The sequence below is a fragment of the Eurytemora carolleeae genome, unplaced genomic scaffold (genome assembly GCF_000591075.1).
Source record: "Eurytemora carolleeae unplaced genomic scaffold, Eaff_2.0 scaffold305, whole genome shotgun sequence".
Classification (NCBI taxonomy): domain Eukaryota; kingdom Metazoa; phylum Arthropoda; class Copepoda; order Calanoida; family Temoridae; genus Eurytemora; species Eurytemora carolleeae.
In genome coordinates this window covers 33,991-58,887 of record NW_019396192.1, presented here as the reverse complement: position 1 = coordinate 58,887, position 24,897 = coordinate 33,991, and the positions used below count along the sequence as shown (strand labels likewise).

The window sequence follows — 24,897 nt, the reverse complement described above, 5'->3', positions numbered from 1 at the left end:
ATTTTACAATTTTTAATATTTGGTTAATAAACAATGATATTTTTCGGAAATACCTTGTAATAAAATAAAATACAGTTTTGAAAAATCCAAGGTCGAAACTTTCTGTTTGTGAGACAGCTCTAATATAAAATATTAAGTGATTAAACCGTACTCGTGTTTCACAATCACAACCTCTAATCAGCCAAGATTCATTTGTATTCTGAATCTGATTTTAGAGCAGTCAAGCTCTTATTGGTTGACATCATGATCCATTCAAAAGGAATCAACTTAATCCGCAAGACCAAAAAAGATACAGGTTAGTGTATGATGATGGGATTAACAACTCTGAACACAGTTCAGTCAAATTCTGACTAAGATAGTTTCTAAACTTTGTGATATTATTTATTGATATATTTTCATTCTTTAAAATGTTAATTATGAAGAATAAATCAAGTCAGAATGAAAACAATAGATGTCCAACAAAACTTGGTAATTTTGGTGTCCTGGAATACGAGTTTACAAAACATGTTGATTTTTGAATACATGATAATTGTCAGGATAAAAGAGGCTGATACTGAGAACTACATCATCAATATATCAAATATCAAACTCGGAACACAGAAAGATACTTAACAGTATTAAATATCAAGGTTCAAATATCAGGAGCGGAACAAAAGAAAAATGAAAATTCAAGGATATGTAGGATAAGATGTTGTAAATTGTTTATAATACCCCTGTCAATTATACCCCCCCCCCCCCCTCCTATTCCTAAGACTGGTTTTGCAACAAATAAATGCAATCTTAATCTCCTTAATGAACATAATAAAACTATTCGCTTAATCAATATTGATAAAAATAAACATAAACATAGATTTTCACTCTAGTGAGAAAAGATCAAGAACGAATCTAACTTCTAAATATCAAGAACAGGACAGGTTTAGATTATGCCCTGGGTATAGTCAGGACGGAGAAGCTATTATTTTTTTGGTAAATCAAAAATAAAACAGTGTGTTGACTGCAGTTGATACAAAAAAAGAAGTTTAGCTCCAGACCTATGAATAGTTGTATTAAATTTAAAGACTTGGTCGACTTTAAAGTGTCGCAACTCCTTGGCCTTACATTTCACCTCACTAACTCCCCTGTACTTTTTTGTAGCCATAGACATTTAAATTTAAGAGCTATAAAACAGTTGTCTCCAGCCTTAGTATTTAAGAAGAAATTTTGCTTTGCATGAGAGCAATTTCAACCCCGTAAGTGAGTGAATCCAAAAATCCTTCTCTAGGACAAACCCAGTAAATTTACACTTCCTGCATTTTTAAGGGGCTATCAACGTAATTGACTCCTTTAAGGGGCTGTCAACGTAATTGACTCCTTTAAGGGGCTGTCAACGTAATTGACTCCTTTAAGGGGCTGTCAACGTAATTGACTCCTTTAAGGGGCTGTCAACGTAATTGACTCCTTTAAGCGGGGCATATGTCCGATTTACAATGGTACCTATTTAACCATAATCTTCGAAAAAATGTTGAAGGTACCTTTTTAATCTGAAAATTGATAACTTTAAATTGCGGGTTCTCTTATAGACGTGACTTGCGGATTTATGCAGCAGAGAAAAAAGGAAATTGACAAAATTCAGCAGATTTCTAAGTTAGAAGAAAATCGCTGTCTTCCTCGTTGTGGATAAATGTTTACAGGGTTTCGTTGTGAATTGTACTTGAAGTTGAAACTCTTGAAATAAGAGGTTACTTGAACTGATGTCTACCAAAACAAATTACGTATGTGAGTATGTATAGTATACAAGTTAAGACGGAGAAAATTATCTACTAATTCTACTCCGCTTGTTGAGTTTGACCCTCGATAGTATCACTGACACTAGACTACACCGGTCCTACTCCGGGTGTGACTATATACAGTATATGGCTCCATGGAGTAAGATCGGGAACTGAACTGAACAGGGAACGGGACGAACGGAGAAAAATAATTTGACGGGCTCCGCGTGACACTAAATCTAGTGTAGGTATTGCATCATGCTACTATTTACGCGCGCAAACCTTCCTCCTGTATGTACTCTATATTCTAACCAGCCGAGCTTCTATGTTTGTTTAGAGCTAATGGATAAACGCCCAACTCTAATTATGTTATCACTAATATGTAAACCTGTAACAACATCATATCCTAGCTTTCTATTTTTTCCTGTAATCCACTCCTCATTCATTCATTTTCAGTCAACTTAATCACCAATAGTTTTCTATCAGCTAACCACTAGTGTTCTATCAGCTAACCACTAGTTTTCTGTTAGCTCACCAATAGTTTTCTATCAGCTCACCACTAGTTTTTCATCAGCTCCCCACTAGTGTTCTATCAGCTCCCCACTAGTTTTCTATCAGCTAATTACTAGTTTTCCATTAGCTCCCTTCTAGTTTTCCATCAACTCTCCACTATAGTATATTATAGAAAGAGAGCCTGAATTCTCTACAAAAATAGGGCTGACTCTAAAATATTTCACGTTTCCAAAACACGGACCCAGAAGTGTTTCTGACGTGGGTTGTCCGTGAGCAATAAATGAGCGGCAGTCCTGTACGTCCACTGGGCGACCACTAGACCACTATCCACCGAAGGAAGATTTATGCTCGGAATATAGTTTATCCTCCTGTGGTAAAGGGGGTTAAAGTGTCCGTACCTAAGTGATGAACCTAAGCCAATATATAAAGAGAATAAATGTGAATGTCTTGTTTCTACCTACGTCACAGACTATTCTACAGGATGTCTAAATAATTATTGAACGAACTTCATTCACAGTGATCCAAAGTTGTTGCAAGCTCTCACAAAAACCCTAGAATTTTGCCAATTACTTCTTTAAACTAAACCGAATAAGAATGGGTTTCATGTATAAACTGATCAAAGGAGAAATTAAACCCCTCCTCACGTAATAACCCTAATCTGGTTTAAGTACCTTCTCCGGTTATATTTATAATAGGAAATATTACATTACAACAAGATTCTGTTCCTAGAACTATAAAGTTCCAAGAAAGCAATTTCATATTTGAAGCAAAACAATTGAAATAATTTAATTGTAAACAAGCAAAACTATTTATACACACGTATTTTGTTTTAAGGGGGAAAATCATAAAATATTTTCACACCCAACCTTCCAGATAATCTTCCTTCCTTCTCTATACATATACCACCCAACCTTCTAGATAATATCCTTCCTTCTCCAAGCTTACCACCCAACTTTCTAGATAATATCCTTCCTTCTCTATACATACCTCCCAACTTTCTGATAATCGACTTCCTTCTCTAAACTTAGCATCCAACCTTCTAGGTAATCTCCTTCCTTCTCTATACATACCACCCAACCTTCTAGATAATATCCTTCCTTCTCTGTACATACCAACCAACCTTCTAGGTAATATCCTTCCTTCTCTATACATACCACCCAACCTTCTTGATAATCTCCTTCCTTCTCTATACATACCACCCAACCTTCTAGATTATATCATTCCTTCTTTAAACTTAGCACCCAACCTTCTAGGTAATCTCCTTCCTTCTCTATACATACCACCCAACCTCCTAGATAATATCCTTCCTTCTCTGTACATATCAACCAACCTTTTAGGTTATATCCTTTCTTCTCTATACATACCACCCAACCTTCTAGATAATATCCTTCCTTCTCTATACATACCACCCAACAATCTACATAATATCCTTCCTTCTCTATACATACCACCCAACCTTCTCGATGATCTCCTTCCTTCTCTATACATACCAACCAACCTTCTAGATAATATCCTTCCTTCTCTATACACACCACCCAACCTTCTAGATAATATCCTTCCTTCTCTAAACACATCACCCAACCTTCTAGATAATATCCTTCCTTCTGTATGATACCACCCAACCTTCTAGATAATATCCTTCCTTCTCTATAAACACCACCTAACCTTCTAGATAATATCCTTCCTTCTGTATACATACCACTCAACCTTCTAGATAATATACTTCCTTCTCTAAACATACCACCCAACCTTCTAGATAATCTCCTTCCTTCTCTATACATACCACCCAACCTTCTAGATAATCTTCTTCCTTCTCTATACATACCAACCGACCTTCTAGATGATCTCCTTCCTTCTCTATACATACCACCTAACCTTCTTGATAATCTCATTCCTTCTCTATACACACCACCCAACCTTCTCGATAATATCCTTCCTTCTCTATACACACCCCCCAACCTTCTAGATAATATCCTTCCTTCTCTATACATACCACCCAACCTTCTAGATAATATCCTTCATTCTCTATACATACCACCCAACCTTCTAGATAATATCCTTCCTTCTCTATACAATACATACCACCCAACCTTCTAGATAATCTTCCTTCCTTCTATAAACATACCACCCAGCCTTCTTGATAATATCCTTTCTTCTCTAAGCTTACCACCCAACCAATACAGTGATCAGCATTCATATCAATACAATGAAGACGATTTTTCAATTTTAGTTTGGATTCCTAGAAAGCTTTTTTCAAATAAAAGTAAACGACGGTGTAAAATTAACAACTTTTCGCTGTTCCAATGTTTAAGTGTATCCACGTTGTTTGAAAGCTTCGTAGAAATCAAAATTAAAATTGAAAGTAGTCTTCGTTGGTTGTATTGATATATACGACGTCTTTACAAAATTCACAACATCAAATATATTTTGAATTTAATATATCTTTAAAAACTTTGACATACGTCCAAATTCAACCTTTAGTTAATCTTTTGGTCGTCATTGAAGTCTCATTCTTTTATGGGTAACCATGAATCAACTAGAACTTGACTTTACTTCAAGGATGCGTTAGCTTTAGAAATTTATAGTTCAGGGGAAATTAGTTCCAAAACTAACACTTGGCCAAGTCTGCAAAGTTATTTTTTCCAAGCGTATATATTTTTTATAACAAGTCAAGTAGAACAAAACTACACCTTACATTATTAAAAATGGCTAAAACTATTTATTGAAACAATAAATGTCAATGTTAAGCCAATAATAAGGTGTGACAATTAGTTTATGATGATACTTGATTTCATTATCGAACATATTCCTATTTTGAAACATTTACCGGATTTCAGCTCATGTCCCGTTTTGGCACATATCCTAGTTTTGGCACATATCCTAGTTTTGGGACAATTACTCGAATTAATTTCAATGTCAATTTTCAAGCATTTACGCTCTTGAGTAACAAAGCAAGATTTTTTGCCAAAATATAAACGAATAGAAAATAAAAACTGTTCTTCTATAATTTAAATTTTAAAGTGAGGAATAAAATTATCAATATCGTTTTGTTCTTACAATATAAATTTAACTAGTAATACGAGAAATTGTTTATTTAAAATGCGGGAAATTAAATCAACTTTATTCTCTTATTTAATAAATAAAATGGGAAAACTAAGATAATTTAGCACTTAATTTAGCACTTAATTTAGCAGTTAATTTAGTCTTCATAAGATAATTTTTACTTTTAGTGATTTATTTTGTAAGGTATGAAAGTGACTTTTGTTCTGAATTGAGGATTATACTCAAAATCGAAAAACCATTGGGCTTGTCTCGAAAACGCGACTCTGACGCAAATTCATAATATATTCGAAAAGTGGATTATACTCAAAATCGAAAAACCATTGGGCTTGTCTCGAAAACGCGACTCTGATGCAAATTCATGATATATTCGAAAATGGAAAACCTGACATTGTCTTGAAAACGTTCAAGGGTTTTAATATAAAAAACTTCTTTTATAATTTTGATTTAAGAAAATAGCATTAAATTCTCAGTGTTAGAAATGGGCCAAGTGTTAGTTTTGGAACTAATGTCCCCTGAAATTAAATGAAGGTAATAGGTATGTTGGAAACATTGGACCTTAAATTTGCGGTGTGTGAAAAGAGATACTATTTTCAGGAAAACTGCATAGATAATTAACTCAGATCCGTTTCCATGAAATTAATCCATCCCTAATCACAGATTCACAGTAGACGACGTTTATTCAGCTCCTTTGCAAATGCAGATTTCACGTAGGTTTCATTAACCTTCAACATATTTAGTTTTAAAAAGAGTTTAAGGACTACCGATAAACCCTAAAACCCCGAAATTTGCAGTCCTCTACCAGTTACCTATACCTTCAATATTTTAATACGCTGGATACGTCCTCTCCAATAGTACCCCACCCACTCCTTATGAATAAAGACAGCCTCCCGTGATTTAACAATTCCAGTTTTGGTCATTATTCTGACAAATTTTAGCAGAGAAATCCATATATAGTATTAATTTAGATATTTTTTCTTCCAATATTCGAGAACATTCCTTTTTGTATAAAATGTCAAGAGGTTTGATTGTTTGATTTAAACAAAACATGCTTTAAGTATTTACTTGTGTTTAAAAGAATTTCGGGTTAAGGGGTGGGGGGTGGGAGGGGGCTTTAGTGATGGCAGCTCAGCCCCTTCCACCATGATGTATAATGTGTATAAGCGATAAGAATACAAAAACACAATTAACATTAAACATAAAGACAAAAGTTTGAATTCATTATTATTGAAATTAATTAACAAAAAAGTACGATATTTCTTCAGTGTGAATATAAGATGGCCAGGTACAATGGTACAACGGTACAGCGGTGTACAGGATGTGATGGACTAGTCGTACATATCCTTGTAGAACTCCTGGTACACCTGATTGTACCGTTCCATCTCCTCCGTCGTCATCTTGGCGATAATATCCGGTGTAATATCAGTGATGACAATCTCCTCTCCTCCCACCAATACAGTCGGCATATCATCATCATCATCATCACTGTCCATAACGTCAACAATGTCGTCCTAAAATGAATAATGCTTTAAGACAGGATTCTGTTAATAAAAACAAAAAATCAATTTCAAAGGAGTTGATTGTTTGTCACAAACTCTGATCTTCTAATCCCTATATCTTTGTAACCCAATGTCGTAAACCTTTGATATTCCAAACTTATGTTATTTGATCTAACAGAAGTCAAAGATTGAAATATTAAAGGTCTACGACAATGGAATCCAAAGATATCAGGATTAGAAAATCAGAGTTTGTTGCAAAGACTTAATTCCTTTTAGGTAAATTATTTTTTACAAAACTATGCTTCTCATATTCGATTTTAATTTCTAATTGTTGCTCTATCTGCGACATTTTCTCCTCATAGCATAAACTTTTTGGTGGAATTTAAACCATACAATTTTTTTCAATTTTGACTAACCATAAACCATCACTGGGGTCATGCCAGGTCCCACAAAAATAATGGCAGTTTTGATGTTTATTGGATACAGACAATCAACAAGAAACCAGACAAGCAAAGTAAAATATATAATTATGAAATGTATGAACCATGTTCTCCTGATTAGCAAAGTAAAATATATAATTATGAAATGTATGAACCTTGTTCTCCTGATTAGCAAAGTAAAATATATAATTAAGAAATGTATGAACCTTGTTCTCCTGATTAGCAAATTAAAATATATAATTAAGAAATGTATGAACCTTGTTCTCCTGATTAGCAAAGGTTTGTGCTAAAAGAATGGCCTCCCTCTCAACAGTATCTTGATCCTCAGGTTCACTTTCATCACTCCTTAATCAGATTCACCTTTAAGCTTATCTCATCCAAATACGGTAAAATAAATCTTTCAACGTTCCAGAGGACTCCAATTGGACCAGAATTTAAAATAGGAAAGCATGACTTGAAACGTAAAAAATGACCTTTAAGTCTAAAAAAATATATCCTTTTCTACACCATAAATTTAATGATCTGCATTAGTATCTTTAATTAATTAAGGCGGGTCGCTGAACTACCTGACGTCGGTTCAAATCTTGAATCACCGATGCAAAGTTAAGGATTTATGAGGTTATTGTAATCGGTGATTCAGGAATTGAACCGGTGGTATGCAGTTTAGCGACCTATGCAATTCGTTAAATTCTTTCCCACAAAGAGTGTAAGGGTATTTTAAAAATTATTCTGAAACGACAAAGATCACCTAAAACTACGTTGTCAATATAATTACTTATTTTTATGGCACAGCATGTAACAAATCCAACTTGATGTGAGCAGGGGTCCATAAAATCACATCTAATGCGATCCCAAATGTTGATTGATTGATATGCGGGCAGAGTTTATTTTTCTCTAAACACCATAATTGATCTATTGATTACTAATATTTACATGGTCTAACACCAAAGTGCAGTAAACTTTTCTGAAGTGTAGTTAGTACACATACACAAAAACCTTGCGAAAACACTGACATACAAAGTGTTCCGGCCAAAATGAACTTACAAGCCTGATCCCATTAGGATCAGAGATTATATTGACACCTGGTTAAAAGAAGTACGCCCCTTTCTACCTGTTATCACTATCACTGTCCTCCTGTCCTGGTATAAGAGCAGTCTGCTGTTTATTGCTTCTCTCGTGCTTAAGAAGAAGATTATTTATCTCGTCATCTAGTTCATTAGTCTCCATACTCTCCTCCTCAACCACCATTCCCATACTAGGACCCATAGCAACGGGCTCTTCCTCTCTAAATCAATATTAAATCAGCACCAGCATTAGAATGATCATTAGCATCATCATTAGCACGATCACAAGCATGAGCATGAGCATTAACAATCAACATCCACAATTAAACCAACCCCATCATGTCAAATCCAATTACTTCATCCCATCCCATCCCATCCCATCCCATCCAATCCATTCTATTCTATTCGTTTAAGAACTAACAATTAACAAACAATAAAAACAAAAATCAATAATTACTTTGTTTCGACAGTGCTCTCTGATATCCAAAGAGGAACCTCCTTCCTTTTATCCTGTTTCGTGTTCTCTTCTCCAAATGTGATGTTAACCTAAGCACAGATTCATAACAATCTTGGGAAATAAAGCAAATAGTTCTCGACAAGAGGACATCTGCCAGAGGACTGATTTTTTTTATGAATATACAATAATTTTTGTTTGAAAAAAGAAAAGGAAAGAATTATAGAAAGTAATGAGAGGTTTAGAAATCCATTTTTCAAAATTGAACTTAAGGATCCAGAAGCTGTCCCTTTTTCACTCTAGCTGCACTCCCAATTTGTTATGGGGGGATATTTTGAATTTTCAAATCTCCATTATTTTCCGTCTAAAGATAAGTATCATTTTCCCCCGTTATAGAAGGTACCTTAACATTATATTTGTCCTTAAAAGCAATTTTAAAATTTTTACGGGATTTACCATAGCAAATTATCTTAATCAAAATCAACCTAAATCACGATTACATGGAAACTTGAAATTAACCATTTAAATGAAATCACATGAATTGAAGTATGCTTAAAGGAACTGTTGCCGTAATTACAAGTGACCCTCCCCTCTATTTAAAGAGGGGTATGCCCAACTCACAACGGTACCTTTAGATTTAAATTTTGGGGTAGTTGATATTACTTTAACAGTCCCTTTAATACTGTTTCTCACCTGTTGGTCATCCATCCTAAACCCTCCTTTCCTTGAGGATTCTCCAGACCATTTACCATCGTTCATATCTCCACTAGCTGGACCAGCAGCAGTTCGTCGCTGAAGGCTAGCTGATCCTAAACATAGTTTGTCGGAATGCCGTTGGGTAGTGCAGGAAAAATGTTAAGTTCAATTCAGCAAATGTAAAATATTTTATTTGTCAAAAAAAATGCTTTAACATTTTTCACCATACTTTTTGTTCTTATGAGCTGGCTTATGAACATTGAACATAAGTATGGATTTTAGTTTTTATACAATCACAGGTTTCAAAGGAAAGTGGTCGAGGGGGGGGGGTGAAGGGGGACTAGACTGGGACACCTTCAAGTTGTCAAAATTAATGTACATTGCGCCTCTATATTTTGAATCCCTAGAAAATGTTCACTACTAATGTATAAAGTATAGCAATTATTAAATCTGTCTCTTCAACTATAGAAAAATATAGTAAAAATCCAGGATTTAATATCAATTTGGTGGACACAGACATGAATGAAAAATACCTGCAATGTCAACAGGATCAGGTTCCAACACCTCAGGAGATAGTTTTATATCTTCAACAACGCGAAGGAGATCAAACAGTTTCTCCATCTGCTCATTAAAGGTGGCGAGAAGCTTCCTGCTTTCCTTCTTAGGCATAGCAGTCTCATCCTCATCCACAGTACAACTGCAGAAGGTGCACTTAAACTCACCACTCATAGGGTCAAACAGCTGATCAGCCTAGATACAAGGATTAGAGGATAAACAGCTGATCAGCCTAGATACAAGGATAAGAGGTTTAACAGATAGATACAAGGATTAACTTTGGTTTAATAGCTAATCAGCCTAGATACAAGGATTAGAGGATAAAAAGCTGATCAGCATAGATACAAGGATTGGAGGATAAACAACTGATCAGCCTAGATATAAAGATTAAAGGTTTAACAGCTGATCAGCCTAGATAAAAGGATTTGAGGTTTAACAGCTGATCAGCCTAGATACAAGTAACAAGGATTAGAGGTTTAACAGCTAATCAGCCTAGATACAAGGATTAGAGGTTTAACAACTGATCAGCCTAGATACAAGTATTAGAGGTTTAACAACTGATCAGCCTAGATACAAGTGACAAGGATTAGAGGTTTAACAGCTGATCAGCCTAGATAAAAGGATTTGAGGTTTAACAACTGATCAGCCTAGATACAAGGATTAGAGGTTTAACAGCTAATCAGCCTAGATACAAGGATTAGAGGTTTAACAACTGATCAGCCTAGATACAAGGATTGGAGGTTTAACATCTGATCAGCCTAGATACAAGTAACAAGGATGAGAGGTTTAACAGCTGATCAGCCTAGATACCAGTAACAAGGATTAGAGGTTTAACAGCTGATCAGCCTAGACACAAGGATTAGATGATAAACAACTGGTCAGCCAAGACACAAGGATTAGAGGTTTAACAGCTTATCAGCAAATCAGCATAGAAACAAGGCTGATGTTTAACAGCTGATAAACCTAGATGCAAGGATCAGAGGTTTACCACTAATATTTAACTGTTAAGATGACCTTAAACTTATAATTAATAAAATTTTACCTCGAGATCAGTAAACTGTTTATCACAATTCCCACATTTAAAACTCGACCTGGAACACAAATTGAATTAATATCTTTATGCATAGTTCAGCTTTTCTGATCAGTGCTTTGGATCCGGATAAATATGCGGATAAACAGATCCCGATCCAACGGGAAAATAACAACCAAAACCTAATAAAAATTAACTTCTGCTCTCAAACCACAAATCTCAACTGTTGAATAAGGAACGATTTTATAACCTCTGATGGTTCATTGAGTTCAGCATAAGATTAACCCTATCCCTGCTGGGGTACTTGAAAACCAGGATATGCTGGGGGGGGGGGGGTCAATTTGCCCCCCCCCCCTCTAAATCCCATGTTTGATGTCCAAATATGACAAATCTTACATCGTTGGAAAGCTCTTGTGCTCTACTTTTAGAATCTGCCAAAAAATTTGCAAATTTGCAAATTTGCAAAAATTGAATTTTTTATCGCAAAATCCATTTATATAGTAAAAATGTTTGCAAAAAAAAATTTGTCCAAAAAATGAAAAATTATACATTTTTGAAAAGCCTTTGACCATGCCATTTCAAATATGCAAAAATTTTTGCAAAATTTTAAATAACCTGATTTTTAATCAAGAAAAACTAAAAATGTGCAAATTTCCTTTGACAGGTTGTTTGCAAAAAATTTGCAATTTTTTCGCAAAACTTGAGCAATCTGTTTCCTTATGTCATAGGCTTTCCAAAAAGCTAAATTTTATCAAAATCTGACAAGTGAAAGTGGGTCAAAACAAAGATTTAGTTTGTAACAGGAAAAAACAGTCATTCAGGCAGTGTGCCTGAGGACTCAGGCAGTTAGTATTAAAGCCCGGTTTTAGGCCTAAAGGAAGGGCTTTGGGTATGTAGGAAAAGTCAGAAAATTTCAACAGCCTCAGACCAATACTTTTTGAGTTATGTAAAAAAACTACAGGGGGGGGGGGTCAAATTGCCCCCCCCCCCCAGCAGGAATAGGGTTAAGTGAAAAAAGTATTGAAAATTAGATTTTTTACAATCATCATATCTTGAAAACATTTTCATGACCTAGATAATTTTTTCTCAGGATCTGTATGAAAATGAAATTGATCCTAGACACTTAATTTCTTATACCTGCTTGTTGCATCCCTCTCCTCTACCTCCATCTTTTTCCTCATCATGTCCAGCTTGTATTTTACGATGTTGACGAATATCTTATAGTTGATGAAGTAGCAGTTTACTTTTACGGCCTTCCCGTCTTCCCCTACATTATATTGTATTGAGGTTACATTCAATTCAATTTGGCAGGAACGAGTATGATTAATTTGTCGGGAATATTTAGTTCAATTTTGAATAAAAAATGTTTAATTTACCGGTAAAAAAATATTTTTTTTTCCAGGGGATTAATTTGGACAATAGCTAACCTGTTTCGATTTTTAACTTGACTTGAACAAATCTATCTGTTTTAAGAGTTTGTAGTTTAGCTCTGAGAACCTTCTTATCAAACTTGAGCAGATCACATAAATCATCCTCCCGGAGACAAGGATACCGAACCAACATATCTAGAGTTAACCAGTTCTATCAAAATATTCAACTAGAATTGAAGAGGTTGGTGAACTATGTACGACCGGTTCAAATCCTGAATCACCGATTAAAATCCGCGTGAATCTTAAACTTTGTATTGGTGATTCAGAACTTCCGTTACCTGAGTGTCAATGAGAAAGATATCGTCGTTTTTTTATTTCGAACAAGTCAAATTTCTTTCGAATCTGTGCTGCACAATTTAGCAAATCACTTTCATCACTATTGAAAATTAGCAATTTTTAGAAAGGAGAACAATGATATCTCGATCATTTTATCGTTGTTATGAAGATATATCTTTTAATACACTAATTTAAAATCCAGTCAACATTCCCTTTAAAGCGTATTAATATATTGGATAGAATTGGTTTCCTATGATTAAACAGAACTCCATCTCATAGAACCCGCGCACAACCAATCTAGAATTCAAATAATATATTACAATTTATTTTAATATATTATACCTATTAAAGAGATTGATTAAATAATTTATTAATGAAGAAGGTACCGATCATAATATTATTAAATTATGTAAAATAAGCATTAAATTTTGAGACCGGCCAAATTTGGAGGAGTCCTAGTAGGTACAAATCCCATTCTATTCTCTAAAATGCAGTTTAAACCTTTACATTTTCAAATATTATACCTATCATAATATCATGAATCTATTTTTGAATAAATAATTTGAAAAGAGTAGTGAATTTTTTCTCCAACTATTGTTGCTTCTTTTTATCTGATCATACATTTGTTTTCTGTTCTTCTCTTATAGGCCTACACATTCTAATCTCTTGTAGACAAGGGAAAAATCATTTTTTTAAGTTCATCTTGGACAGTGCTTCAGAACACAGCCTCACGTACAGCTATCTTTTCCTCGCACCCTGCAAAGTATAAACCACTATCACAGTTCATGGTGCACAAGGGTTCTACTTTTAATGTTTCCATTTTCCTTGTTTCTGGCAAGAGAGAGGGGGTAGAGAGAAAGAGAGAGAGAAACCCAGGGAGCGGAAACGTCATGTGTGTGTAAGTAATACCGAACCGAAGGTGTGTACTGTAGGTATATACAGTACATAAGAATATCAGTATTTTTACAGTCTAGTAGAGTACATATAAACCCCTGGATAAAGTTTCTCTAGTTTGCCCTTTTCTCTCTCTCACCCTGTACCTCTGAATACTTTAAGAAGCACCTCTCATGACCTTGTTGTAGCTTTTCTTTGAAAGCTGAATGAATGTACACTGAATAATTATGAAGGTTAAAACGACATTTTAGAGAAAAATTTCATCAACGACCCTCCCAAATTTATGGGATTGATACCACCTCCTACTAGAAGCACATAACACAATTTTTAGTTGAATAAAAAGCTTAAACACACTCTTTTTCAGAAACACCCTGTATATCAAATATGACCTGGAAAGCTGCTTGAGACTGCTAGGAACCTCGGTAAGTAAAGGTTGAGACATATTGAACTAGGAACCAGAACCAGAAGCAAAATATTGATCACAGTTTACCTAAATCAAATACGTCAAATGTGTCAAAATAAAAATAATCTAAAAATGGCTTTCCACCCAGCCCCCACGTCCAACAATAGTCTAAAGAATCATTACTATTACCAGTTTTGTCCTTAAAACTTAAAAGCTTCATGGTCAAGGCTTTAAAACCAGTCCCGTCTCCTAAAATACAATATTACGACCCACTCCCTTTCCCGTTTAATTTTTACACTACTTACGTAACAGAGTTACTGACCGCATTGTTTGATCTAAGGGCTCAGTTAAGTAATTTAAAAAATTCAGATCAAGTTAAAAAAATAAAGTTAATGTTAATTTTCATCTTTACATAACTTCCTCTTTTCCTCTTTTTGAATGTGCAAAAGGCAGGTTGCTTACACAGACCTCAACTCAACTCAACTCAACTCAACTCAACTCAACTCAACTCAACTCATGTACTATGAAATCATTGAAATTAAATATCGTGAACTAGTACAATGACATATTCTCTCTTGTCCTTGATCCATGATCTTGAGCAAAACCAAATACCATTTCTTTATCATACTCAGCTCACCTCAATGCATTATAAATGTCAGATCCTGCATATTTATGAATTTATCTGAAAAGATTAAGTTTAAGCATGAATATTGAATAGATAGATAGATACAACCCTGCAGGAGAATGAGGAATATATTCCCATCAGATTGTCGAGTTATAAAGATAAACACAACTCAGAAATATCAGTTTTAATACAGATGTTTCTTATACGTTAGGCAGGGGGGGGGGGCGTGGATACAAGGACAAAATTACAAACAATCAATCGACAAAATGCCGAAGGTACATTTCGTACATTTGCCCTAATTACATTAGATTCGGGCAGATGTCATAATTGTTGTTCGGACTTTTGTATTATTATTATAAACTGCCTTCAATAACACTCATTAAATGAAAATATTAAATAATTCTATTCTAAATATTGGATAAAATACTAAAATACGGAGTTACTTGATTTATAGTTTTCGACAAAATAAAATCACAATGAATAAGCTGGGTATATTTTGATCCGAGGATCTAAATATGAAAAGAAGTGGAAAATAATTAATTATATCAGATTAAATAAATTCTAAAATTTAGTTTTAAATAGCACTTATAAACTTGATTACATTTCATCATACAAAAAATATTCTATGAGGAAGTCTTGAATTAGGATTAGAACTTATTATGCAAAAATATTTAAATCAAATATATTTATCACATCAAGGAGCTGACTTCGGCCTCAACAACACTCAGGCGTAAAATGTCTAAGTTAAATCTTTAATAAATTTGTTAAAAATTCTTAAACCAGCTCTATAGTAGACAAAAACATGATGTAATATACATGTGTACAGTTGTAATATACTTTGTAATACTAAACATGCTACAAATCTGTACAGTGTAAAATTACAAAGAATTACAACATACCAAAAGAAGACGCAAATAAATTTTGTTTATCTTTAAATATAAAATTGGAGCAAGCAAAAAATTTTAAACACTAAAAAATGCACACGAAGAAAATTTAACTGATAGTATAAAATTTATAACTAATATTTTTAATTTTCACTTTTTTATAAACACTAAAAATCTAGTGGATTAGAAAAACGAAAAGCCCAAATATGTATACTGTACACTGTACAGTTGTGAATTTCAATGAAAGTAGAAGAAATTATATAAAACAAATTAACGGTTTTCATTCTGATTTTAATCAAAAATATTTTTCATTTTCCCACTTCAGATTTTGCAGAATTTTAATGGTTACTCTTAAAAACAATAACCGAGTATTCTGTAGTGCATATGTACGCTGAAGTGCAATGATGGTTTTTAAATAACTATATTTCAAACAGATTCTAACAATCATTTCTAATTCTATTTACCCAGATCTTTTAAAATAATTGTTTACGAGAATATGATACTCTTGACCCAGCTTCACATGGGACACTTTAAAAAGAACATTTTAAAAGTCATTTGGGCAAATGCCGCTTATATTTGTTTTATTAAATAAATATCATTGACTCACTGTAAGTAGATGGATAAAATCCCGTTTAAGGTTGTAAAAGAGGAAGGTTTAAAATATGTTACGAGTATTGTCAAAACGAATAGTACAGAGGAGTATTTAATATTTTAGAACTAGATCGGATTCCGATGTGAAGAAGAGAGAGAGAGAGCACCTAACTTGGAAGAATTATAGACAAGAGAACTGTCAAGGTTCTGAGGAGGGGCGGAGAAGCAGCTTAAAGGTGAAACTTCCAACAAAACAAGATCGGAAAAAAGAAGAAACCAGATTATAAAAACTGTTTCCAGCTATCTGGTTCTTTTTGGTTATAGGAAGGGATTGTGAGGATTCGGAGCCGGAGTCATATTCGGAGTAAAGACAGGAACACTAGACCAGGGGTTACCAGCAGCTCCACTACCTTCAAAACCTTAACAAATACATTGGTTTACATAAGATGAAAATCAAAATTTCAGATTTGCAACATTAGACAAGTAATTGTTTAATTTTCAAATATAGTGTTGTTGACGTCCTATTCTAGCAAAAACTCCAAGAACAATAATTTATGTCATACTGAAAATGTTAAAATTTTTAAAAAATATGCTGTAATTTTCAAACCTTTCAACCACAGAGCGTCCCATATCATATGGATAACCTCCAAACTTTAACGCCCAAATTAGGCACAGAATACATTTTACGCATGCAAAATGTAAATTTTAAATTTAAGTTAAAATTTTTATTTTTTTTTCAATCCATTTTAATTGTTTCTTATTTTCCAAATATCTGAAATTCAGAGCTATGAAGGATCCGAAATCATGTTGAAATCACAAGTAGTTATTAATATCAAGACATGGAACACAGAGATAGGATATTTTCATCCCCCCCCCCCCCGAAGAAAAGAGAAAATTTTAAGAGGAAACTGAAATGACTGCGCAGCTAACGGACTAACCTGGTTTTTCTGTAAAAAATTGTTTTGAAGATCCAGCAAACAGGTCGTTGTTGTTTTCTGGACAAAAACTTTACATTATTTTCAATTCTCAACTAACTTGACTATCTGGTCGATAGCCAATAGCTAAACTAGCAATGAGTTTCTCAATTTAATTTTAAAAGAAATCTTATTGGCTTAAAAATAAATTCTTTCATTCTTTATTTGCTTTTTTATCATAATAAAAAGCATTATTTGAAAGATAAAGAAGAGTTCCCATTGGTTATCAAAAATCAACTATGTTGCACAATTGAGTTGGTAACACCAGGGCAATGAAATTAAACTTTTAAAATCTGTGTGCGTACTGCGTTTAACAGATATAACGTTACAATTCAGACGATTTTGATATTATTGTATAAATATGATGAATTTTGTTTAAAGCTGCTGAAAACAGCGCTAATTAATTTAAGATACAACATACAACATCTAAATATATTAAAAAAAGGGATACTGATTCTAATACAATGAATGATTTTAATTAATTTTTTAAAGATAATCAGTTCTAAGAATAACAAAAAAAACTTATTTAAAATGGTTATTTAAAAAAATCAAACTAAACCTAATAAGCACAAAGATGATTGGGAAGGACCTCACAGGGGCAGGGGCGGATACAGGATTCAAGTAAGGGAGGTGTTAAGATTTATTTGGGAACAAAAAAATCCAGATTTAGGAACCAAAATACGCGTTGCATGCGAAATTTTTTAAAGATAGATATTTTTGTTTTGCACTAGGATTTCTTTACTTAAGTTCTTTTCTGAAATCTCAGGGAGGGGATGCAAAGGTCCTGCCCCCCCCTGTATCCGCCCCTGCACAGGGGTATATATCATATATTATCATTTAGCAAAAACAAAAATACGGGATTTCTACATAAAATTATTTTTTTGCCTTCGTTGATACTTAATTCAAATACTCCCTTCAAAATGAACATTGGTGTTCCCCATGAAATGAAATTCGATGATAAAAACCATTCTATAAAATATATTCAAAAAAGTACGTTTTAAGGAGATGATTTATTAGGAAAATATATACCCCTAGGCTAAATATATAGCGTGCATGCATTTAATAACAAGAACAACAAATATTTAACCTTTTCTTAATAAATGTTAATTAAAGAGAGCTTAATTTCTTTAGGGTTCAGGAATAAAAGAAAGATCAATATTCTATATCAATTGGAACATAATCAAGTAAGCTCCCTTTAATGTATTTACTCATAACTCACGTTACACTGTACAACACCACTGCTCATCTAATGAGAGTTATTGATCAATCAAATTAATTTTAAAAAGCAACTATCAGATCTAACAGTACAAATGAAATAACTAAATCTAATGTTCTTGTGTTTTAATATTATTGAGAATAACTTCCATTGCTTCTGCAGTCTATCGGAACCTTACCCTTTAAAATTTGTTGAATGTACTGGGGAAAGCTGCACACGTAGGACAAAAGATTAGAAAATATATTTATGTACAGTTTCGTAACAAAATAAAACAAAAAAGAAACCCTAATCAAAAATGAGCAGATATAGTGGGTTTTAAGTCGTCTTATCTGATTTATAATCATATATAAGTTCGCAACCGAATTTTATAGACTTTAGATATTCCAAACTATGAACTCTGTTAAAATAAAAAGTTTAAAATATCAAAGATTTACAACATCAGGTTGCAAAGGTATAAGGTTTTAAAAAATTTGATTAAGGGGTAAAAACTCAATTAATTTACAAATTTAAAGATCGGATATATATATATATATATATATATATATATATATACGGTTAGTATAGAATATATATATATATAAAAGTTAAAAATAACTATGAAACCCCAACGAAGTAAAACAAGTAAATATAAATGTATAATTAAACAACAAGGAAATATGAATGAATTAAACATCAGGAAATCTAGAACTGGTTTCAAAATTCGTCTTGAAGTAAGAAACAGAGCAGGGTAAAAAGGGTACACAGAAAGCATATCATTATCCAAGTCCTGTACAGCGGTTAGTATCAAGATATATTAAGGAAAGCAGATGTATACATAAGGTTACTGTACCTGGCATACCAAGGTTTATTGCACCAGAAGGTGAAGAACCAAAAGGGTTGGTTGTATGATTCCCAGAAGTACCCCAGGCAGGTTCCGCCGTTGCCGGCCAACCTCCCCCTCCTCCGCCCTGGTTCCAGGACGGAGTCCAGACCGGAGCACTGTTAGACCAGTTAGCTGGACTGGAGTTAGGAAAAGACGGACTGTTTCGTCCGTTCACGTCGGAGAAAATTCCATTAGATTTGGGGAGAGCAGTCGGAGGTATAGCAGATGCTCCGGAGAAGAATTGAGGTTGGGAACTGGATTCAGTTGGTCCTGGACCTGGAGAAATTAAATCCTAATTAACTCATAGTTACTTATACTAACAAATAAAGAGGAACAGCTTACTAAATATGTAAAAACGCAAATATTCGACAATATCTTCCACAATATTGATCAGATGAAGTTTTCAATCGTTGTGAATCGAGCATTGACATCTTTACATGGAGGGTTACGTGAAATTACTCTTTCAGCCACTTTAAGTTCAATATTGAAAAATCTTACTTTGAATAGCTGTCGTCTTGAATAGATCGTCCAGCTCCTTTAGGGCAGAATATCTATCCTGCTGGCAACTACTGGGGTTATTCGGAGGAGTTGAGAAGTCGGAGGTTTTATTAATTACCTGACATTAAAAAAGAAAATTTGAGTTATATATTGAAACCTCCGAATACAGATTGAAGATTTTATTTAATCTATTTATAAACTCAGCGTTGCGGGACCTTTGTGGAACCTTTTTTTATTATTGTTTCAATAATTAAGGTTGAAAAATGCCGAAGATAGAGCAACAATTAAAAGTTGTAATTTAAGTTTCGCACCCTGCAAGCCTTGTAATACAATATTCACAAGTGTTTACGAAACAGAGGAAAAACTGTAAAATATGACGTTATATAACTCTTTACCTGGGATGGTTTCCCGGACTGAAGAATTGAAGGGGTTGGGAGAACTACAGGGGCTGCAAGAGGATCTGAAATGTTAGTACAAATCACACGGGATCTAACTAGGCTAGAGAAGAACTCCTCTCCGATCTCTCTACTCCTGTCTAGAGGATCAGGAGCCGGAATCTGACAAAGCGGAACCTTGAACGGGTTCTTCTCTAAGAGTTTGTTAGAGGATGAACCTTGAACCGTAGATAGGGTTCCATGATTCAAGGTTCGAGTGGGAATAGAAAAATGATTAGGATTAGTATCAAACGTAGGTTTAATGCTCCCGGATTGATATTCTGAAAACTCTGAATCAGAAAGGTTTGATGCTAATGATGAGCTAGGAATATCATCCTTGAACAAAAATATATCAGAAAAATCTACTAAGTCGTATTTATCAGAAGAAGGGACCTCAATCTTATCAGGAGAAGAGGGAAAACTAGGTTTAGTTTCTACTAACATGCTCCAGTCTGATTTTAGCGCTGAAGAGGATTGAACCCTGGTCTGGGTTGTTGTTGGGGGATTTATCAAGGTAGTGAATAAAAACGTGTTTGGCTCCGATCTTTCTGGAGTTGTAGTAATCATAACACAGTTAGGTTGGTTAACACACGAGGTTTGGTAATTAGAAGAAAATTGTGAATTACAAGGTTTATCTTGAGTATTGAGTTGATTAGCTAGAGGGTTAGACTTGGAATTAGTATTAGATTTGTCAACAAAACTACTAGTAGGCAAACAAACAAAATCAGAAGAATTATTATAAACTGCAATGTTGACGTAGCTCTTTCTCCATTCGGAGTTATGTTTCAGCGGAACATTTGGAGAATCAGGAGACATGGAACTCTGCTCCGGGGTTTTAGAGTAGTAGGGATTGGTACGGGGGAGGAGAGGGTTGGATGGAGAGGACTTCAAGTTTAGTTTACCAGAGAACAGGTTTGAGTGTGCTAGGGATAGCTTACTGGGGGGAGTAGGTCTTGTTGCTTTTGGGTCAATATCCGGCAAACCATATCTCCGCCCTGTTCGGGGCGTACACGGAGGCGGAGCTAGTTTACGAGGTAAAGTTCCGGCTCCTCCCCGTTCACTTAAACTTAGGATATCATTCATACTCCGGCATTTAGTTGGTGGCAATGATAAAGGTCTGACGGGTGGATGAGACGGATTAGGGTGCACAGGTGAAACCTTTGAGTCAATATTACTGAAGGAAACCTGCCAGTCTCCAGTATCTAGTAGCAGAATACCTCAAAATTTGTACACTACACAGTAAACAGATGATTTGATCACAAATATCACGAGCTTTATATTTTTTTTTAACAAATTGAATTTTGTACTTTACGCCCTATTTTATGAGATTTTTCTTTTTTATCAATCTGCATCGGTAAATTAATTATTCGGGTTCGAAGTAAGGTACGATGTTCACGAAGGGATATTGATTTTTTTTTAAATGAATGAAGAGCGCAGTTATTGATAGCGATGACAATATATTGATATTATTAATGCATGTATGAAATATAAATATAGAAAGAAGTAATCTCTGTTAATTACTCATGAACCAATTGACCAATTTGCCTTAAATTTTGCGTGGTAAATTCGGTAAAATCTCGAGAATGTTCATAGAAAGGTTTAATAATGCTAAATTTAATGAGTTTACTTCTATAGAGAAAGTCTAGGCAAGGCTAGTACAGGGTTGCCCAGAAAGGATGAGAATTCAGAGACGACTTACAGAACTTATACTTCCTGTTTCCTTATTCTCTGCAATAGTGAACTTGTTGGACTACTTAACATTCAAGGCATAAGACTTAATTTATCCTTGTAATTATCATATTTATTGAGTTTTAGGTCGTCTTTGCAGTCTCATCCTTTGTGGATAACCTTGTATAAAAACATAATTACTGGTACCTGCTGGTAAACTGTCAAACGCTACCGAGTCAAAATTAGCAAAATTTGCAAAACTATCTTCTTGGGACTGGATGGTCGGTTGGGCGGAAACGGGAGGTTTCTGGGTCGGTTGGGCGGGAACGGAAGTTTTCTGAATCGGTTGGGCGGGAATTTTGACCTCCTGTGGGCGTGGGAAGGATGCGGTGGCTGCAGGGCGGGATACTGATATGCTAGATTGTCCCTGGGCAATATATGCCTTTAATGTTGTCCCTAAACAAGGATCAGAATTAAAACTTTACTGTATTACAATTAAAATTACAAGAGTTTTTATTTCCAAGTATTTTCTTCAAGTAAAAATTCTTTCCAATTATTTCCGATAGTTATTCCCTATCTTCATATAACGCAATGCACCCAACGATGATACACAGATCCCTTTAATAGCTTAAAGGGACTGTCGACTTAATTTCAAGTGACCCTTAATTCAACGCGTTAAATGTTCGACTTACACCGGTAACCTACAGCCCTGTGTTAATATAACAATAAGAAATTTATAGTGGTTTTATTCTCCATATTTCAATATTTTTCGGTTATTATCATTTTTTCCCGATATTCCTCTGCACTTTTAAATTCACTTTTAACAGGAACCCCAAACATAAATAATCTATTTTCAGATGAAAAAACACCATAATTTTTGCTCAGGGAACCGTTGTGAATCGGATATACTTTTACAGGGAACCGTTGTGAATCGGATATACTTTTACAGGGAACCGTTGTGAACAGGATATACTTTTACAGGGAACCGTTGTGAATCTGATATACTTTTACAGGGAACCGTTGTGAATAGGATATACTTTTACAGGGAACTGTTGTGAAACGGATATACTTATTTTTATATAAATGGTGGGTCACTTGTTAAATAAAATGGCAGACCTATAAGACCAGAAATAGGTTTAGAGTCCTGCGAGGAAGACGAGCTAAGACTGGATACAGATGGTGAGGTCTGTGCCAGCCTCTGATTAGCTTCTACATAGTACCGTTTCCTCTCATACTATAACAGGTCAAATAATAAGGTACATATCACTAACAAACAAAGTGAACCATTTCTTCGAAGATATACGTTTGGGAAAAACAATACAAAAATAACTGATCTCAATATTAGACGAAAATAATTTGGGCCTGTATATGGATAAATAAAAGTGAAAAATTAATTTTGAAATGAAAATAATAACCAATTTATTTAAAAACCACTAAACTCGCATTAAAAATTATGTGTGGAATAACTTAAAAAACTTACCTTTGTTATCATAAATTCTTTAATTTTCTCATCGTCCTTGTAATCTACAGGGTTGGTTGAAGCCTCGTAGTTGCCCAACCAGACCCTGGAGCACCAGAGGTTCCCTCTCGTCCTCATCAACTCAACCTCCTCCGGGGTGAAGGTGGACATAGAGATAGATTTTATCCGATGAGGAGGGTTGATACCACGCCTGATTTTATTCAAGGGATTATTATTTGTTAAAGTTGAAGAGTTCAGGGGTGAATATTTTTCATAATTACCTCCACCAAAAATGATTTTGGGAAAAAATTGGATATCAGAAGCCAACCTTTTCATTATTTTTAATACTATTTAGCCAAAAATTCAGTGAATAAACTTTATTTCCTANAATTTCGAGAAAATATACACCACTGAAAGCGATGGTTACATTATTTCCATTAAGAAATTAGATTGGAAATTTGCATGTACGACACGTTTGCAGTTTTTAGCTGAAGAAATATGTAGATGTACATTGTACAATCATGTAGGTAAATTAAAAAAATAACTGAATAACGTGAACTTCAAGGAACTGTAAGTCAAATCTCAAGCGAACCCATCATGCAAAGATGACAAACGGTTTCAGGTAAAAGAGATTGTAGTTTTTTTTTCAAAAAAAGTATTTACTTCTAGTAATTTCTTAAAAGTTTCTAGAAGTAGAAATGCGCAAGTCACTTTTATAGAGAAACCCCAAATAAAAATAACCAGTTTTAACAATTATAAACATTGATTTCTAAATGATACTTAAAATTACGCTTACAGTCCTTTAAACCCATTAAAATCAACTCGTCCCTAATTGATAATTTATCTTAGCAATTTTTTATTCTGAAAAAGGTTTTTTTTCTAATGATATATTTGCATTCAAGACTTACAGCATTCCGGAGCATTTAGTGCAGACAAAGCTTCCAACCGTAGTATTGACGTAGGTTGGTCCTCTCTGCTCACAATCAAAACATTTCTTATTTTCAGGAACAGAACTCTGAACCTCCCTACAAAAATAAATACAAAGGATAATAATATGATAATCTAGAAATAAATACAAAGGATAATAATATGATAATCTAGAAATAAATACAAAGGATAATAATATGATAATCTAGAAATAAATACAAAGGATAATAATATGATAATCTAGAAATTAAAAAGTGTATAACTGAATTTTCTCAAAACTATCTTTATACCACTGTGAACTCGACAGAAGGAGAAATTCAAATTTGCGTGACATTGCTGGTACGATTTTGTGACCTTGTAGATCCTGTAGTTTTGATTTTACGAACAAATATGAGAAAAGCAACATTTCAACAGTTCTAACAATTATATAGAGAAAAGAAAAGTAAATATTACAAGAATAAAAGCTGGCAAAATTTTGAAAACGCAAATTTCCAAATTAAATAATATTAAAATTGACAAAAAATAATTTTTGTTGTATTTTCAATTAGAAATGTGCAATGTGCATACCTCATTGCTAGAGAGAACTTATCATCTTGTTTCCCTTTTCTTATCGTTGTCTTCGACATCTTATATCATACAAGATCTGAAACAAAATCAAAATCAAATCTAAATATGAAATCAAATCTAAATTTAAAATCAA

General features: G+C 34.0%; 2 protein-coding genes across 3 annotated transcripts; both read right to left on the bottom strand.

Moving 5' to 3' along the window:
• Window positions 1-6,523: 6,523 nt before the first annotated feature.
• On the bottom strand, window positions 6,524-15,596 carry LOC111697767 (general transcription factor IIE subunit 1). Its single transcript, XM_023467886.1, has 12 exons — window positions 14,697-15,596; window positions 14,046-14,146; window positions 13,013-13,059; window positions 12,484-12,621; window positions 12,194-12,323; window positions 11,069-11,117; window positions 10,005-10,221; window positions 9,469-9,584; window positions 8,779-8,867; window positions 8,369-8,542; window positions 7,515-7,602; window positions 6,524-6,829 (listed from the first exon to the last, which is right to left on the bottom strand). Exons 2-12 carry the CDS (start codon window positions 14,096-14,098, stop codon window positions 6,647-6,649), a joined length of 1,284 nt encoding a protein of 427 aa, XP_023323654.1. The 5' UTR covers window positions 14,099-14,146; window positions 14,697-15,596; the 3' UTR covers window positions 6,524-6,646.
• Window positions 15,597-15,973: 377 nt separating this feature from the next.
• On the bottom strand, window positions 15,974-24,858 carry LOC111697766 (arf-GAP domain and FG repeat-containing protein 2). 2 transcript variants are annotated; one of them, XM_023467883.1, is made up of 10 exons: window positions 24,765-24,858; window positions 24,179-24,295; window positions 23,292-23,481; window positions 22,928-23,045; window positions 22,019-22,267; window positions 20,105-20,169; window positions 19,710-19,827; window positions 19,179-19,487; window positions 17,098-17,154; window positions 15,974-16,578 (listed from the first exon to the last, which is right to left on the bottom strand). In XM_023467883.1, exons 1-10 carry the CDS (start codon window positions 24,821-24,823, stop codon window positions 16,478-16,480), a joined length of 1,383 nt encoding a protein of 460 aa, XP_023323651.1. In that variant the 5' UTR covers window positions 24,824-24,858; the 3' UTR covers window positions 15,974-16,477. The 2 variants fall into 2 exon arrangements, with proteins under 2 accessions (XP_023323651.1, XP_023323652.1); XM_023467884.1 differs by having other exon boundaries at window positions 19,188-19,487.
• Between the last annotated feature and the right edge of the window lie 39 nt (window positions 24,859-24,897).

Bases quoted from the DNA above. Each gene is read 5' to 3' on its own strand.
- LOC111697767 (XM_023467886.1), bottom strand. From the start codon at position 14,098: ATGTCTCAACCTTTACTTACCGAGGTTCCTAGCAGTCTCAAGCAGCTT. The intron at 10,222-11,068 runs GTAAAATTTTAT...CCTTGTATCTAG, and splicing joins AACAGTTTACTGATCTCGAG to GCTGATCAGCTGTTTGACCC. The intron at 6,830-7,514 runs GTTCATACATTT...TATTCATTTTAG, and splicing joins TTGCTAATCAGGAGAACAAG to GACGACATTGTTGACGTTAT.
- LOC111697766 (XM_023467883.1), bottom strand. From the start codon at position 24,823: ATGTCGAAGACAACGATAAGAAAAGGGAAACAAGATGATAAGTTCTCT. The intron at 20,170-22,018 runs GTACCAGTAATT...CTAACATTTCAG, and splicing joins GTTTGACAGTTTACCAGCAG to ATCCTCTTGCAGCCCCTGTA. The intron at 17,155-19,178 runs GTACAGTAACCT...GTTTTTGTCCAG, and splicing joins AATAAACCTTGGTATGCCAG to AAAACAACAACGACCTGTTT.